This window comes from Hyalella azteca, unplaced genomic scaffold (genome assembly GCF_000764305.2).
Source record: "Hyalella azteca isolate HAZT.00-mixed unplaced genomic scaffold, Hazt_2.0.2 contig3573, whole genome shotgun sequence".
Lineage (NCBI taxonomy): Eukaryota > Metazoa > Arthropoda > Malacostraca > Amphipoda > Hyalellidae > Hyalella > Hyalella azteca.
In genome coordinates this window covers 118851-137751 of record NW_025933818.1, presented here as the reverse complement: position 1 = coordinate 137751, position 18901 = coordinate 118851, and the positions used below count along the sequence as shown (strand labels likewise).

At 38.7% G+C, this 18901-nt stretch overlaps 1 protein-coding gene across 2 annotated transcripts in view; it reads right to left on the bottom strand.

The window, feature by feature from the left end:
• Positions 1–6263: 6263 nt before the first annotated feature.
• LOC108667429 (serine/threonine-protein kinase 26) overlaps positions 6264–18901 on the bottom strand; it is a 45590-nt gene continuing 32952 nt past the window's right edge. For both annotated transcript variants that reach the window (XM_018154453.2, XM_018154452.1), the window contains 7 exons: positions 15938–16163; positions 14460–14624; positions 14069–14226; positions 12865–13050; positions 12375–12517; positions 11451–11664; positions 6264–10960 (listed from right to left, as the gene is read on the bottom strand). In XM_018154453.2, coding sequence (XP_018009942.1) covers positions 10322–10960; positions 11451–11664; positions 12375–12517; positions 12865–13050; positions 14069–14226; positions 14460–14624; positions 15938–16163 — 1731 coding nt within the window. In that variant the 3' untranslated portion in view covers positions 6264–10321. The remainder of the gene's footprint in view (positions 10961–11450; positions 11665–12374; positions 12518–12864; positions 13051–14068; positions 14227–14459; positions 14625–15937; positions 16164–18901) is intronic.

Below are 18901 nucleotides of genomic sequence, written 5' to 3'. Positions count from 1 at the left end.
TATAAAGCATGGAGATCCAAGAGTGACGTTTGATCTTCGTCGCAACAAGATCGAGCTCACCGGCCGTGACACGCGACAGTTCTCATTCGAACCGATGATAAATGCGCCGTCGTTACACAGAGAGCCGATAGATGTGCGTCTTTACACGTCATACAAATGTCGTAATCAGTATAGTGTCTTTAATACTTAACTGCATGCGCATATTAAACAAACTTGATTTATTTAATTTGAAACGAATCTAATGCTTTCTAACCAGAGTGCAAAATTTGAACAATTGAACAGAATTTAAAGTTTAAGTTCAATCGAAAGGAGTCTCCCTCGCGGCTTTGATACGGTCTAATTTTTATTAGAACACTTGTTAAATGAAATTCAAGGCGCTCGAAAGCCGTATTTTTGTCCGATGAGAGTAAAATTCTAGATTGTACATCGATCTGTTGGTGAAATGAGTGTGAGTAATAGTTTGATATAAGCTCGCCATAGCCATGTGACCAGTCTCATCTCACAGTACAGGGCTGTACCTACAGTCTCATCTCACAGTACAGGGCTACAGTCTCATCTCACAGTACAGGGCTGTAGCTACAGTCTCATCTCACAGTACAGGGCTGTAGCTACAGTCTCATCTCACAGTACACGGCTGTAGCTACAGTCTCATCTCACAGCACAGGGCTGTAGCTACAAACCAGAATTTAGACACTCGTCGCTTGTGGTGAAAAGAAGCACGGCAAATTTAATAAAAAGTGCACCACTTCTGCCGCCTATCCCTAGCGCTAAGGGCACTATATGAGCCTGTTTGAAAGTTCTGTCTTGGGCGAGGTCATTAAATGAAGAAGATCAGCTAGACGAGATCGCCTGATTACGATCTGCTGGACGTGCAGGATCGAAGTTTTCAACAAACATGCTGGCTCATTATGCATGCCGACAGACTTTTCAAGTTCCAGTGAAGTTTGATTGATCAGGAATTTGCATTGTGTGCATATAAACATAAACACGTACGACAAACAAATATACGACAAACAAATATATAATATAACACGGTTTTGCCGTGATTGCGAAAAACCAACTCTTGGTGCTCGAAAAAGAGACGAGTTGGTGGAAGAGCACGGCAATGAGTCGAAATTGTTGAATGATTTGTTCAGATTTGAAATGCCTAGCTCCTTATCGAACCCGGTGGAAGTCTAGTAGCTTCTTCAAACTATCGCCAGTCATGAAAAGATCCGGTCAAATGACACGAGTTTAGATCTATGAACAAGGCACGAAATGGAAAAGAATCGGCGACAGGCCACATCAGGCCTACACTTCAGAGCCGACATCACTATGTTATGTTATGTTAAAAGAACACAAAAAAAACATAAAAAGCAACATGTCCACCCTAAGATTTCTTCACCTAGTGCAAAATTACCGTACTTATTAAACGTGGGAGTCCCGAGTCAAAATATAATCTTTTAAGAGTTTAAGTAAAAGACCTAACGCAATTTCCTTTTAATGAGTTAAATGCAGGACTAATGACGATTGTTCTACTGACACATCTAAAGGTTGTCATAGCAGCTTCTACATTATTTAATTTTTGTCCGTAACAAGACATGTTCCTTTTTGGATTAAAAAACGTAGTGAAAGGAGAATAAATCACTTGTACATTGAAAAGTCCTATAAATGCTCACGCGTTTGTACTTTCTGAACCTGCGTAATTTATTTCGGGTAGGAATTCGTGCACCGGCACCCAAAACTGTTCAATGCTCCATTTCCAGATTTATTGAACTGGCCGGTTCCGACAAGATGGCTTTTTTTGGCGGAAACTGGACGCACGTAATCTTCGTCCGATACCTTATTAGTTTAATGAGTGCAGAGAGGGACTAGTATTACCTGTTCACAGTCAGGGCCTTTTATCAAAATTTTTTTGAGTTCCAACCTAATTAAATTCTTGAAGTTCGGCTGAACATGACACCACGACAACTGCTTCGTAGAATAATACTAATAAGAATAACAATAGCAGTATTAATAAAAGAAATAATGACAACTAATGATAATAATGGCCACTCCCAGAATGGATTAATATGCGTGATTAGAATATAATTAGAATTGGAATCTCAAGCAAGCAACAGCATCGTGCATCAGGTGGCCCAAATGAGGGCGGGTGAGCGATAATCAGAGGCGGCGATCCATCGTGGCCTGGGACTGCTACGTCCCAAACAAATACCAAGGATACCAAGGGAAGAATCGGGACTCAATGCAGACATAGGCGCAAGTTGAACTGTACTCGTTTTCAGCCAATTCTTCGCCAAAATTACTTAGTATAATTTATCATCAAAAATGGAAGCTTGAATATTTCCAGGTTGGATAAAATGTTCTACAAGAGGTAGCGCTTCTTCAGTATAGGTGCATGGCGCAGGGCTGAATTACCTAGCGTGAAACTCAATGAGAATGAGAAGTGAATGATTCATCGAATTATTTCATTGTTCATTTGTTGTTAATATTGATTAGAAAGGTAACTTGATATCATTTATTTATAGAGGTAATTTATTGACATGAGCATGAGTATTAATAGCATTTTGCATACATGCAAAATGTTTTTCCTAAATGCTTCACACAATTTAATTTATTGAATGTGAAGATAAATTTATGTTGCAGGTACACAGTTTAAAAATTGATATGTGAATATGAATCTGCAATATTGCACTATTGGTATGAAACTATTGGCGTAAGTAGGTTGGTGAAAACTCTTGGATTGATATATCGCTCTTTTATGTGAAACGAAGAATCATTACTTTAAAAGTTTCAACTTAAATTATTTTTTCGACTGCACTGATACATGAGAAGTGATACGGTAAGATGGATTATTATCAAATAATTTCAATTTTAATTTAAAATTATATGCAAATAATTTCAAATTTAATGAATTTTTCATATTCTATTCTTCCCTCCTATTTATGGCGTTTTTCTGACATCTAATTTGTTGAAATGAAAGTTACACGCCGAAAATTTGAACGCCGAATTAAAATATAGAGTGAATGTTTACCAGCGAAAATTTGACCATTTTCGATGCGAGCTGAAAAGTAACGAAGTTACTTGAAAAAATCGTTAGAAGGTTCTAAAAAATTATAGTTAGATGCGCTCTCAGACATTTTGCTTGAGGCTCAGCCATTTCGAACCTGCCGCCCATCTTCTGAACAGGATTGGTCAGCTCGCGGTGCGGCAAGATTCAAGTAAGAAATCAGGATGCTGGCACAAGAAGCGCAGGAGATGAGCAACTTTCACCGCAGAAAACCTAGTTTCCATCAGCACAGTAGAGTGATTTGATCGCCATAAACGGTTAAAGATCCATCCCGTTAATGTAACCTTAAGCAATATACCTTACAGAAAACGTTGTTCGGTAAGATACATTTAATTTTTCACCCTTTATCAAGATGGTTGGTTTGCAACGAACAACAAAGGAATATGGCGTATAGGCAACGATATTTTAATCGAACTAGCAGTTTTTATTATTTCACTGGGAGACTCGGAGAAAATTCCATCTTGCATCTAGTGACAAAATGAGTTTACTATAGTTCCTTCTCATCGTTGACACGCCGGTTGCCAGGAGAGTAATTTCTTGAAGTGGTGTCGTGCATGTAGGCTGATCTGGGGATTTGAATGATTAATTCCAATAATCATACATTCAAAAGCTTCACGTCTAATTTATTAAAAAATATAACTCATTACTCACTGCAGTGAGTGACAGAGAGCGCCTTTTCTCGTCGACGAAAACGTGTTGTCGCGGACGGACAGACAGACGGACAGGCGGAAATGGCGAGCATAGTAGCGCCTTTTTTCCATAAATGAGAAATTGCGCTAGAAAGAGGCATTAACATCGCTTGGAATCCGTATAGAAAAACAGCTCATAATATCATCCATTAGCTTTTAGGTGAAATAGACAAGAATTTAAACGTTAGAAAATGCCAAATAAATAAAATAAATTCACCATTTTAGCATTTAAAACGTTTCGTAAACCTGTTCCGAAAATACAGTTGTGCGCCGAAATAATTTCTTCATCAGATCGATCGAACATCGAAGCAAAGAGTAAATCGTTCTGGAGTTCTGCTTGCACACCCGCCCCATTCTGTTCAGGGAACCATCGACCCCAAAGTCGAAAAAATTACGTTTTTATGCGTTGTTCATCTCATTTCGCAGATGACACTATTACAAATTCGGAAGCAAAAAGCCCGAAGGCAAAATCTACCGTAGTTTTTTCGTAAGACCGTTTGAGCTTTTATTAAATTAACCTTATAAAATATATTTTTTTTAATTTCTTTGATAAATACTGTATTTATAGATCATCATTTGTATTAATTGAACTGTTTTTAAGTCAATCTGTAGCTACGAAAAAGACGCTTCTTAAGGTGCTTGTACACGGGGATAGTGCAGACGACTAGTACATCTGGCAAGTGTTGCTCGCTTGGTGACTATCCGGCTAGTAAGCCTGTACACACGTGGAGAGTAGAAGGTGACGCTATCTGCTCTTTCGCGCCCGCCAGTGCGTCATTAGAAGCCGTCGAGTGAGGTCTGTAAAAATAATTGAATATCGTCTGGAATCCACTTAGTTTGTTTCTTCTTAGAAACATTATCGTTCAAACAAGCCAGGATTCACTTGACCCAAGATACTTCGCAAGAGCGGCACAGATGCTCTCACCATGGCTGCATCAGCGCTACTAGCCACTTCTCCAGCCAAGATATCAACACATCGTTGCCCCGCTCGGCCGCATCTCGGGCACTTGCCGGCGCATGCCTCTGAAGCGGCTGAACCCCTATACACGAGGCTAGTAGCGTGGACAGTTCATGCGCCGGATGAACTAGCGGCTAGTACTATCCCTGTGTACAGGCACCTTAACACAGACAACTTTATTTATGTTGGGGCTTTAGTTTTTTCCATTAGGCCGTTTAAAGCTTTCATAAAATGACCATTTTATAACCATATTTACAAATATTTATTTGAAAATGGCATTTATAAATCATTATTTGCGTGAATTGCTATGTGTTTGGACTCATTTTTAAGCTGCAAACGAGGAACTTCCAACAAGGCAAATACAATGGATGTGCATGCAATACCTTTTGCGTAAGGTAGTTTTGAACTTTAATAGAATGACCATTTTGTATAAATAAATATATTAGAAATGTCATATCTATTGCTCATTACACGCGTTAAAGTAGACAGGAATAAGTCTACAGACGCGTGATGGTATCCACAACACAAGTAATTGGCAATGGAAAATTTGGGGCCGCAGTATCAAGCAATTTTTTTTTGCATTTTCTTCTTCTTTCAATCAATTTTACTCATTTGCCTCATCTGAAGAATCAAAATTAAAAGAAATACGCCATCTCAAAAATCTATCTCCTCTTAATTGTTATACACTAGCTACAGCACTGAGAGACATATTCAATTTGTAAAGGCAATATGCCAATATCTAGCGACTCTGGAAGCCCTATTTAGCGCATTTTCTCATTCATGGAAAAAATGCACTATTGTGCTCGCCATGTCCGTCCGTCTGTCTGTCTGTCCGTGACCTCAAGTTTTCGTCGACGAGAAAATGCGCTCTCTGTCACTCACTGCAGTGAGTACTGAGTTATATTTTTTATGATTTGCACATGGATTGGATTATATATTGAAACAACTAGGGGGAGGAGAGAAAAAAATCGCATAAAAAATATCATATATCAAAAAAGTTTTTCCGAGTCGATAAATATTCTCTTAACGAATCGAATTTGAAGCACATGAATCGAAGAAGATATATTTAGAGAGGAACCATTTTCCTGCCATTTTTAAGCGCCTTAATGCCGATCGTTGCGATGATCCCGAGTTTACAAGCGAAGTCATGAATTAAGATCTTGGAATCACTGCACCTTCTGAACCGAAAGCCGTCTAAAAAAGACGGCTTCTAAAGTTGTATAATTCTTCCTTACCTCTTGAAATTGTAAACTGATAGGTTTTCAGGTTACTTCGGCCGTTTATTACCATTATTATTAGTTTTTATTAATAATCGTTTCAAATTAAGGCTGTAAATTATTCTGTGTAAAGTCTGTCGTTCTTTGATTATACTTGCTTCATAGAACTTTTGAACTGATGCTACAGCTGGTCTCCAAAAAGTTTTAAATTAAGTTTTTGGGCATTTTAATTGTCCTTTCCTGTGCTTATTTATTTCTTTCGAAAATGAACGGCGTATTCTTGAGTGGCAAATGTTGTAGTTAGGCATTCTACCCAAATGACGACAATGTAAAGGTAAAAGAAACAAAGCTCAAACTTTATATCATCTAATAGTTTATGAATAGTTTAACCATCACTGTACATAGAAAGGCATAACCATTATTTAACAAAAAATGTGTAATGTAGTATTTTACTTTCTAACAAGATAAATCATTTACAATCACCAGTACTCAACAGCTTCATGACTGCAGGATGCGAGTTCAGTATGGAACAATTGGCAAGGGTTGTTGCAAGAAACAAACATGAATAATGAATACAACGCCTCACTCCAGCTGGCTAGGATCTGTAGAAGATATGCTCGCCTTATAAATCCTTCCAGTGATCATCAAAGAATTGGCTGACCTAAAACTTAGAATCGACATGACATTAAATAAAAAGCACATCCAGGAATATTAACATTTTAGGCACAAAGTAAACACTTGTCATGTGCGATTGTAAGTGATTAATTTCTATGTTCAATATATCAAGCTATACTAATCGTGTTCAAAGAAAGATTATCAGGCCAAGAAAACGCCTCCCACTTCCTAGATTAAAATGCCCACGATAACATAGATAATTAATAGACTACAAATTGTTAGAAGTTGGGGCAATTTGTGAGAAACGTCTAAAAGAATTCCTACTAAAAATCCGATCAACAAAAAGAGAATGAACATAATATATCATATTTTATAATCAAAACTAAGACAGTGAAATGGTTAACCATCAATAATGAATTAGTAACTGCAAAGAGAAAAGAAACAGGTTCGAGATTAATTTTGTAGCTCATCTGTCAATAGAATTTCGATTTGACACCTAATAAGTTCGGCAATTTAAGAAAAAATAAATCAAAACTTTATATTTTAGTCTGAACTAAAAATAAGTATATTCTCTTACAATTTTGTCAAAACAAAAGAATACAGATTAATATTTAATTTTCATCTTGGTATTACCCGATGTAATATTTATATTGACGTCCAGCACTTACGAATGAACCACCGTAAACGGCGCGAACATGTTTTTCTCGCACCTTTACGACGTTTGTAGCGTCACTCACATCTGAACAGTATTCCTATGAGAGATTATTGATGGTAGCAGCAAGTCTGAAGAAACATCGACACTACACATGGAAACAAGAAGTAAGGTTCGCACGGTTTAAGGAGAGGTCATTAATGTGAAGCCAGACGTAAGTAGAGACACGTACAACAAATAGAATTAGGCATAGATGCCAGTGCTTGTTGCTCCCGACAGCAGCTCGATAAACTTACGCTATCTTATGATTCCCAAAGAGAGCAAACCATCGCAAGAAACAAGCCAGCATCATCATAACAAGCAACACTCATACATTAGATTCTACTACGACTCTCATCAAAATAGATATTGTATCGAACGTTAAATTCCACAATTATACACGCAGGAATTCACGCACAAGGTAAATGGTAAATATTTTAAGCGGTAGTCGTCAAAAGACCTTCCAGCATATGTCAAGACGTTAACACGACAGAGGTAACTACTTAACATTGGACTTATGTTATGGAAGTCACATATCATGTCACCTCTCTTACTCCACAGAACGGAGCACCGAGAAGCACGTTCAACAATCCACTGAACACCACCGGCATCTGATATATTCCGGCGATGAAGTTTCATGAAATCATTCCTAACATTGAAGTTAACATCTAATAAGATTTCAGAAAAACACGAGAACTCACGAGTGACTGTTTAAAGTGAAATAGAAGCTTGAAAACCACGAAGAACTAACGCAACTTCTACTCTATCAGGACCAAAAACTTTGCTACGTTATAAAGGCAAGTGTCATGACCATAAAAGCTACGTCAGAAGATTTAGAGAACTTCATCGTACAGAATACTAAAACGGTGACGTGTTGTGATGAACACCACGACAAATTGGCAGCAACTAGAACACACGATGGGCAGCCCAGCGTACAATAGCATGTTCCAATCTTTTACGTGTGGCTACATTACAGGGCTTTGGCTTCAGAATTCTATAAAAGACGTGACGTTGACAGTGGAAACTTGGCAGAAAGAAATTGTATAAATTACCGTTTAAATTACACAACAGACAAATAAAAAAGTAGAAGATAAATACAGTCTCGAAAGTATCCGAGCACTAATGCAGTTGCCTATCGCACTACTTCCCACATACATTCTGTACAACTAAGTTTAATCGTAAAAATTATAATTGGCTAGGCACCTAGCAATTAAAACGATTATAATAGGGATGCTTTAATCAAATACATAAATCATGTTACCTGATACCGTGAAATGATGATACAAAATATACAAAATAGGCACTTGCGTAATCTACAAGGGAAGGAGCTCTCGCGGTCTTAATCCAGAATACTCTCGATTTTCTCAAAAATTAATTTGACAAATCGTGAGGCCGCGGCTTTATGCAAAGAAAACCAATTTCGAGATGCCATCTTTGAAATCGTGCATGCTGAAACGAAATCTTACAAAAAGGACACCTTTGCATGTTGTTCTGTTAACATTCAGTTTCGCGCCTTCGGACTGAAAAATACTGAATGACCGCGCACAATCAAGCAAGACAACGAAAATTCCTCAACGAGAAAAACTTTACAATCATAGCTGTTGAGCAAAAAAAAAAAAAAAACGCATCTCAAAGACATTTCCAATAGCTTTATTGATATGGTAAGTTGGTTTCCAAGGCGGTCGTCGCACAGCAACAAACCAACCAACTCCAGGTATGCGAGTCGAGAGCTCTTTCAAAGCAGGAATGAAATTAAGTAGCATCAATAAAGCAGCGCATCGACTTCAAACAAAACCGAGACTGAAATCCAAGTCCGTAATGCGAAAATATAGCGTCAGGTATAACCTTGCTTTCATTAGCTTCCGTTTTATCAGAGAACGAATTACTTAATTAGTAACCTACAATGAAGATTTTGCCAGCAGTCGCAAAAATCAAGTTAAAAGACTTGCGTAACACCGGCCTGCAAAACATTCGCAAGCGGAATGAATGGTTCAGTCCAGACAGAAGGAAAATGCCTCAATTCATTCATGATGGTAAAACTTAAGAAGCTTTAACACTCAAATCATTGAGTAGAAATCCATCAAATAAAAATAACAGAAAATCTCGACGAACCACTGTGGTTATATGCTAAAAAAATCTCCCAAATTCGAAAAAAGATGATGCACCTGAATAAATGAATGTAGAGGAGTACATTAACATAACTAGTTTCTCTCCTGAGAAATTCAACAGCATTTAACTGCAACCTGGAAAGAACCCTTGCTATTGTTTTTGTCAACTAACGGAACATTACCAGCATGCTTTAAACTAGCCGCTCAGGCGGAATGTTATGAACTGCACATGGGAGTGGGGGAGAGAATTGGTATCTTTGTATAGAAACTCGAATATTAAATTAAATGACTGTCAGGATCGTTTCAATTGCGGCCATCACACTCCATCAAAGCGCGTTTCAATGCAAATAAAACAACATAAAAACTCAAAACAAAAGCTTAATTTTGACTGTCAGGGCCACATTCTAACATTGCTGGAGCACACACACGCGATGATGGTAGCGAAAAATAATATACAAAAAAAAGTTGAACCCCTCAAATCCCGCCTCATAGATGACTTTCTTGCTGGATTGGATCAAATTATTGGATCGAATCCAACATCAGGTAAAGTAAAAATGCAATAAAACTTGACTACTAATTACTGCCTTGAAAACAGAGGTGTAACAAGAAGTAAATTTAAGAACGCGCACGACCCCTTCATACGATACATTATGAAAATGGTTCCGTTACAATTCATGACTGCCTAAGTTTTATCCACATCATTGAAAATGTCCCAACCGATAATTAAATACATGATTTATTTAAGAAGAAAAATCGATGTAGTAGCGAACGATCTACGTACGTAATCGCTCACTACATATAATCTAAAAAGCAATAGTGCTTCTCCGCTCTCCAACGAACATCAGTGTACCTCAAATTTATTAGATTGGTTTGCTGTGCCAGGAATTAACGCAATATATTCCTCGTTGCCTATCGCCTCCTACTCTACATTCCAACTTATCACGCATATCAAAGTACCATTTTACCCTAGAAATGAAAGAAGTGTTAGAAGTGTTTATCGCCTCATATTGCTAATAACTTGATTAAGAACTGTAGCGCTGGACAACTCAGGATGCAAGGCCAAGAAGAGTTCCCTAACGAGGCACTCAGTTACACCGGGACTGCTGCGCTCGCAGGACTCCAGCGACGTGCACAGTTCTGAGAGGCTGCTGCTGTTATTGCTGCTATTGTTGCTGGTAGCGACGTACGCCTCTCGTACCAGAGGCAAGAACACGCCGTGCATGAACGACTTGCTACTCGCAGAGCCTCTGCCTATCTGGTGCTTCTGCAGAGAAGATGGCTGCTGCTTCAGTTGAGATGAGGATGATGATGTGGAGGACGATGGTGAGTGCAGCTGATCTGATTGTTTGCTATTACGATAGTTGTGGTGGAGAGGTGATGAGCCATCCTGAACGTGGTTGTGATGCGCGCTAGAAGGACCGTCGCGTTGTGGTGATTGGTTGTTGGCGGAGGCCGCAGAACTCGCGCTGCTGCTGCCGGCGCTGCCGTTGCTGGTGCGCGACGTGCGACGCACCGGCGACTCGTCGCGCAGGTCGCGTATAAGATTCGAGGAGTTCTCGCGGAGGTTGTTTTGAGAACTTGTGAGGTCTCGTCTGTTGTCCAAAGACTCTTTACTTGAGGACGAGATGGAACTCTGTAAATAAATTACTAATGTTAGCGAGACACTTTAACACATTTTTTGGCAGGTTGAGACTAATCGGAGATTTTCAGCTCACGCATGTGGTTCGGTGAAGTAACCAATAAAATGCCAGCAAAGAGTTCAACATCAAAATCAAGTAATTCGTGGATTAAAAAACAACGCCAATCTGACCCGCCATATTTTAAACTCCGTTTTGTTCCACTAGATTAAATTATGCAAGAGCAGAATATATGAAATCAACGTGTTAAAAGAAAATTTAGTTTACAATTACGTGATAATGAAGAAGTGCAAACTAACTACAGAAATCGCTAAGTACCACGTAGGTAGAGGCAAAATAAGCAACATTAAGTTTTGCATTAAATGGATGTATACAACGAAAATTCTCTTAGCATTGCAGGAAGAATCAGCATTTTTTCTGGTAGCTGATGGACGAATGCGTTCTCTAAAGCTGACAGGATCCTCAAGAAGTAAAGTGAGTACTCACAGAATTGGGCGTGTCGCTGTAGAGCATTCCGTTGTCTCTGACAGGCGAGCTGTCCGAGCGGCCTTTAGTAGGAGATGAGGAGACGTTCGAGTTAATAGAAGGCAGAGAATGAGGTGGGGACGAGTGGTCGGGGTAGGTGGGTACGGAGGGGAGGCCCTTCACTGTCATGTTCCAAGCCGGACTCTCCATGTCGCTCGTCGTTTGGCTCTCTTCCCTGTAGAGCACGTGTGGGCATTACACCAGTGATCCACATCATCGTGATCTCTACCTACCACTACATTCATCCGACGCACGTACAAAATACATCTGGTAATCAAATCCAAAACCAGCAACCTATATCGCTCTATTATCTCCCAGAAGAAGAGAAAAAAATAAGATAAACACGGGCTTAGAGATGAAGGTTGTGTTCAATATAAGTGTATGTACTCAACACAAGCTTAAGCCAGCGGCGAGCAGGTAAGAGAATGATGAGGATTCGATTTGAAACGTTTCAGAACGATGCACTTACAATATCTTACCCAACGCATCCACATTGAAAGTAAAAAATAGAAAGATTCTATTCTAACTGAAAATTCATGAAGAAATAACAATATGAACAAGAAGCCCTAAAATTGGTCAGAAAACAGCATAGTCAGGGAATGCTAGGATAACGAACAAGGCCATGAAATTTACGAGATCTATCGTATTATGGAAGAACAAAGAGCACTGAGGCCGAGAGAGAATGAAACATTTCATACCGATTTCCTCCATACCGAAAATAAAAAGTCATGGGTGTCAGCCTTAGAACATTTAGATTGATTTACAGACCATGTTAAATATACGAGGTTGCTCGTGCGTTCTTTTCTGCAACTATGACAAGCTATATGGACCACAAAGCTTAATAGATCGCCACCTTAGAGTGTGCTAAAAATCAGTGATACTTACGAGTCTGAGGGGTCAGAGTCGGTGTCTGAATCGGTTTTATTTCTCTTGTAAACTTTATATCTATCAATTAGATCGATGAGGTACGAGTTCTTCTTGGCCTTGCGGATAAACGGATATTTGAGAAGTTCTTTGGCAGTCGGTCTCTGTAAGACAAGGATACCATAATATTACGCTTTAAATTACTTGAAGGTTAATTTACCGCACAAAATGAGGAAACGAGACGCATATGCACATCAATTCATGACATGTTCAATTATACCTATCATCCTAAATTGCACGTATTCGGAGTACGGTAAGCAAAAATTTTAATATCTTTCGGTAATTTAAAGCGCACCGGCTATAACCTAAAGAAATCATGATCGTAAAATGATGGGTTAAGTAAGGAATTTTATGAGCCAATTTCTCTGCAATAGAGGCGAATATCAACTGTAACCGTCAGCATTAGCTAATATTGCAACGCTTGTCCCATGAACAATGCATACTGACTCACATTTTCAGGGTCTTTATTGAGACAAGAGTCGACAAACTCCTTGAATTGCTTGCTGTAGTTGCCCGTGAGTTGGGGAGGGTTGTTCTTGGGGATGAGGAACAGCACACGCATGGGGTGAAGGTCGCTGTTGGGGGGCTCTCCTTTTGCCAGCTCGATCGCCGTGATGCCCAGTGACCAAATATCCGCCTGTGACAGGGTAGAGTTTAGTGGTCGTAATGTTGGGACTACGTCTAGTGGTCGTAATTTTGTGACTACGTCTAGTGGTCGTAATGTTGTGACTACGTTTAGTGGTCGTAATGTGACTACGTCTAGTGGTTGTAATTTTGTAACTACGTCTAGTGGTCGTAATGTTGTGACTACGTCTAGTGGTCGTAATGTTGCGACTACGTCTAGTGGTCGTAATGTTGTGACTACGTCTAGTGGTCGTAATGTTGTGACTACGTCTAGTGGTCGTAATGTGACTACGTCTAGTGGTTCGGAATGTACCGTGGATTCCAGTTTGATACAACACATCAGGACGTGACCATTTTGATCTCATTACACTAATGTCACGTTGAACAACACGTTAGTTTCGCTTTAGGAATTGCGCAGATGAGCGGTCGGTAAGATTAATTAAAATGTAAAGCATTTTTCGAAGTGATCAAAATCAAGGTAGATTTAGAAATCAAAATTAATGATCATGAGATTTGTAGCTAACATGATTCCAAGGAAAAGTTTTGCTTGGATCGCACATAATCGCCATTCTTCACATAATCTACATGAATTAACAGAGACGATATTCTCATGCTTGCAGCGAAAGCCATCATACGTTTTAAATTTCAGTGCAATCGTCAGAAACGTCCCTTACGTCATTAGCGGTCTACGTTACGAATTGTAAATTAATGAACCCTAGGACAGGAATGAACCCTGAAGCAGGAATTCGGGCTCTTGAAATTAAGTGCGTTTCCTGAAGCGACACAAGATGTTCACGTCAAAATAGAGTCCAGTGTGGTAAATATTTGAACGATAAACACCGTCTTTGAATCAATCGACACGCGAAAAGCCAGACCTAAACGGAGCTAATAACACAAACTAGATGTTAAGGAAGAACTCTGACGCATTGAATTGGGAACATAACACAAAATTGAGCAGACAAAGTGAGACCAAGCATTAGTACAAATCCAAAAGAACATAATGGCAATTTCTATTCTTTAACAACTTTTACCTTGGAGTCGTAGGCGCTCTGCTTGATCACTTCAGGCGCCATCCAGAAAGGCGTGCCGACGAACGTGTTGCGTTTGCTGGTCGTGTTCGTGAGTTGCCCGGCCACTCCAAAATCCGCTAGCTTTACGTCGCCCATTTCCGACAAGAGAACATTGGCCGCTGCAAGTAATTATGAAAATTAAATGATATATGCATTGAATGAGAGCAGCATCGCACTTTGTGTGTAAATTTCAAACGAAAACAGCAGATGTAACAGAAATAACCTTTCCTGAAGCGAGTTAATTAGCTTACACTTCTTCAGACTCGCTTGAGATTTTATTTGCTTATTACAGTTCATATGCCAAAAACTTAGTTTTCACTTCTGAGAAATTAGCACAGATATATATCCTCACCTTTGATATCTCTGTGGAGTTTGCGCTCACTGTGAAGGTAGTCGAGACCTTTAAGCACCTCCCTCAATATGACGCTGATGTGCATCTCCTCAAAGCTGCCAGCCTTCATCAGGTCCAGCGCAGACCCGCCTCCCAGGTACTCCATGATGATCCATAACTTCGTGCCTGCACACACACTAAATATAATTACTTTACGAATTGCAATTGTAATTGAAGACAATCTTGAATGGTAGACAGCGAACTAATTGTAATTAGTTACAATTAATTCGCAAACATGACCCTAGGTCATTAGTTAGTGTATATAAGTTTGGTGTTAGTTAGTGTATATAAGTTTGGATAAGATCATTAATGACATCAGGATGGAACAAGCAAGAGATTAGATGTGTCAGGCTTTAGTTGGAATGCACTAAAAATTGAAACATTACAAAATGAAAACATTACCAAAGGTCATGTTGGTGCTTGGGCGTTGATTTAATCTGGACGTTGGCATTAAATCAGCACATAATTATGGCTTTGTTTATGACATTAACAGCATAACAAATTCTAGAGACACAGTCGAAATTAGCATCAAGGAAATGAACGACTATGTTTCCTATTTTTTCGCTGGCCGATTCAACCTTTGGTGCATCAAGTTTAAACTAAATTACCGAATTGAAACGGGTAATTCTTTAAAGATTGAAAAGTGATTGTAATTACTTAACGGTTGCCAAGAAAAGAATACTTCAAGTTAGCTACTATGTATAGACTATCAATAAATTGAGTAAGAGAATTCGTAAACATCGAGCCAACTGGATGGAAATAATCAATGCTCATTAAAAGAAGGGTCAGGCAACATCGACTAAAGCCTTGACCTGAGATTATAAATAACAAAACTTGTACACAAACACATCCATTGCTAGCGCTTTGACTTTACTACTGGCAATTACTCTAATAACATCATAACTTGAGATTTACATTAACAATTAATCGTCAGGTTAATAGGCTATGAAGAGAGAGACGACCTCTTCATTAGCGTCACGTCATAACACCCAAGACTAACTTCTCACTATTACCTAGAAGCCGATAAATTTAATTTCTAGTTTGTTTCAACCAAAAGCTGATGAGTCCAATTTCAGCTTGTTTCACCTTGATATCAATAAATAATCTTACTAGAATTAAAACAAACAGCCAGAAGAATTCAACCGACAGTTTTGTCACACCCAATGTAAACAAAATTAAAAATTTTCCGACTAATAAAAAATTTCTTGTACTATAATTGTTCATAGATGATAGCTCTGACATGCTATTGAAGACGAACTGGTTCGTTCACTTCAAGATGCCCGAATGAAAGTTTCAGCCACTGTGGTAGGTCTTGTATCGTCTGATATATCAACAGTCGTCATGGCAATTCATATCTAATGGCCTGGTAACAAGTAACCATAAGCATAAGCAAGTAACCATTGGGCTAATAAAGACATATACAAATAAAAGCGATCCACCTTTAAGATAAGAGCCATAGTATTTGGTGACGAACGGGGAGTCGCACTGTGAGAGCACCATGATCTCTTGCTGAATGTCTTCGATTTCATCCTCAGCCTCTTCCAAGTCGATTATTTTTATGGCAACGACTCGCTGGGTTCTGTTGTCCAGGCCCTTGTATACTTCACCGAAGCTGCCCTTGCCAATTCGCTCCTGCTTCGTGAAGATCAACTCGGGATCAACTTTCTGCAATACAAAAAACATCGGTCATTAGACAAAATTGCGAGTTGCATTGGCTCAGTTCATTGGTCAAGAACACCACGCAAATGCTTCAGCTGGCGAAATTCACGTTAGGAGAGATGCATCTAATAAGGAAAACTTTTCAGGGTAGGGTAGTATGGACTTAGCGAATCCATCTCTCCGTTTAAATCACATAAAATGTACTGGAAAGTACTTGAATAATGTAATAAACTTATAATACTAAACTAGCTTTACTTAATAATCATGAAGAACATATGAAGTTGACTCGATACAGACCTTAGTAAAATAATTATTTCAGGCGATTTAAAATCAAATGCACACCATGCCAACTACCATGAAAAAATGATTACCACGAAAAAGATCGATTTTAGAAGCAGCTCTGGATTTTATGCAATATGCATCGCGTCCCATGTTTGTTCTATCTCAAAACTTGAAGGAAATAACACGAAAAGTTGGGTGGAATCCAATAGACCCGGAGCATAAAAATTCGCGGAGCTATAAGCAACTTTAGGCCGCGTCTGCCAGGACGGATGCAGCTGCAAGTAAACAGAGATGCCGTCGAGATCAGCGTGGGAAAACAACAGCTGCATTCACTTGCCCGTTTGTAAATAAAAGTTCCAGCTTAATATGCATACTTCTTTTATAATAATTGGTTAATGCAAATAACTGATAAAATGAACTGCAATGATATAATCGCAAAAACAATTTTTGCACATACGCATCATTTTTATTGTAGTCAGATTAAAGGTGTATCACTGTCTCTAATAATTTAATAAATAAACAAGTATGGGGAATTGCACCAAGCATAAGAGTTAAGCGTTGTGTGAAACAATCAATGCAAGTATTTCAACACGCCGCCGGACACAAGCAAATGATATTTCGGGGTCAATAATCTGAGACGGTACATAAATAAGCGTGGTTACGTGGGTTCAAGAAATATACTTCGCATTTGATGAACAGTAAGTTCATCAATTAACATGAACAAAATAATATGATGAACAAAAAATTATAATAATAAATTATAAGAGAAAATATGAGTAAATAACGAATATAATAATAAACAATAAGATGAAATAATAAGACGAACAAAACATTAAACGTTTTCCTTACATAGACAAAATAAATTACATCAGTAATTCAGTATGTACAATAAGTTTCACAAGCTGATGCAGCATAATACAACCTTAATCCAAACGAAATGACATGTATATCAAGAAATTAACTTCTCATTCCAGTCTATTAGGAGGCATTATGAGTGAATCTGATTAAATTCACGAAAAATTCTCGATGAAGGGAAAACTGTCAGTATATTAGAATAGTGTAACTTAGAACAAATAATGTCATTAAAACGTCGGGCGAGAGGGTGGGAGGGGGAGTAGTTGCGGTTGTTAGACACTCAACGATTATAAATAGTTTACTAGAAACCTTATATCTACCTGCATTCAAGATGTTCACCGACTTCCTGGCCGCCATGAAACGAAGATTAAAGCTATCTCTCTTCCCTAAATAAATCTAATCGGGATAACATTTCCTTATTGAAGTAGCGAATATGATGCCGAAAGTCATACGCACGCTATAAAGATATTAAAGAGAGGGAATTCTGTAACTATTTTAATAAATAAAATAAAGTGAAGTGAAAAAATTCTATCTGACTGGTAACTGATAAATACATGAAAGCTGCTAATCTAGTAAGTCAGTCGGTCAAACACGTCGTAAAATTTGGTGATCGTTGACAGAATGAGCGGAAGCGGCACCGAACAATGACCGAGGTCCGATAAATTAGAGCGTTTGATTGTTCCGCCATAGACAAATTAAAACGAGGCCACGCGTTCACAATTTTCCCGCAAATGAATAATAACTATCGAAATCGAATATTCTAATAAGAATAAAGTTTGAATGAACAGCAGGTAAAAAATTTGAAAAAAAACAAAAAGGGCGTACATTTTCTTAAATGAAAAAATTGTCTCACTGACGCCAAAGACAACACAACGATAAATAGTCCCAGACGTAATGGTGTGAGGTATCAAGACGTTGATGTAAACCAAGTGGAATAAATTTATACAAGATAGACGATGTGCGGACAATGCTCACATCCGTCACACACACAATAACGTAAGATTGAAATACTCCTATACATTATGCAGTAAGCAGTTAAAGCAAATGTACGGTGAAAATATAATTTAAACGATTCCTAAACGCACTTTAATGTACTCTATTCAAAGTTTTGACAATAATTCTTGAATAACTATTGGATGCAAATTTTGCAAACGGCTTGAGTTGATATAACCTGTGGCGGAACAACACGACAGTTAAAGCGACCAGCGCGGTCATGTGATCAGCCGGCTTGGGAACTGTACAGGGAGAAGCAGTGCCGGCGCGCTGAGCAAGAGCCACACGTATGACATGGTGGCTGCGCTCGACGTCCTTGACGCGACACTGTGTGGGACGTAACACCCAGGCGCTCTTTTATCTAATGATGTTCCAAGCAAATAATTCAGCTTTTTACTTAATTGACATGGAAACCATGCAGGGTCAATGCCACTAGGTATTGACCTCGCACTAGAATCAACGAAGACGGCATACAGCGCTTGAAGTAACCAAATAGCGACGCATACCTTTCTCAAGTTCGGAGTTATTACGAAGCTGGCTGATCATGAGAAGGTTTGCGTAACACTCCTAGAATACAAATGAAAATGATATAATGGAAGGAGAATGGAGTTGAT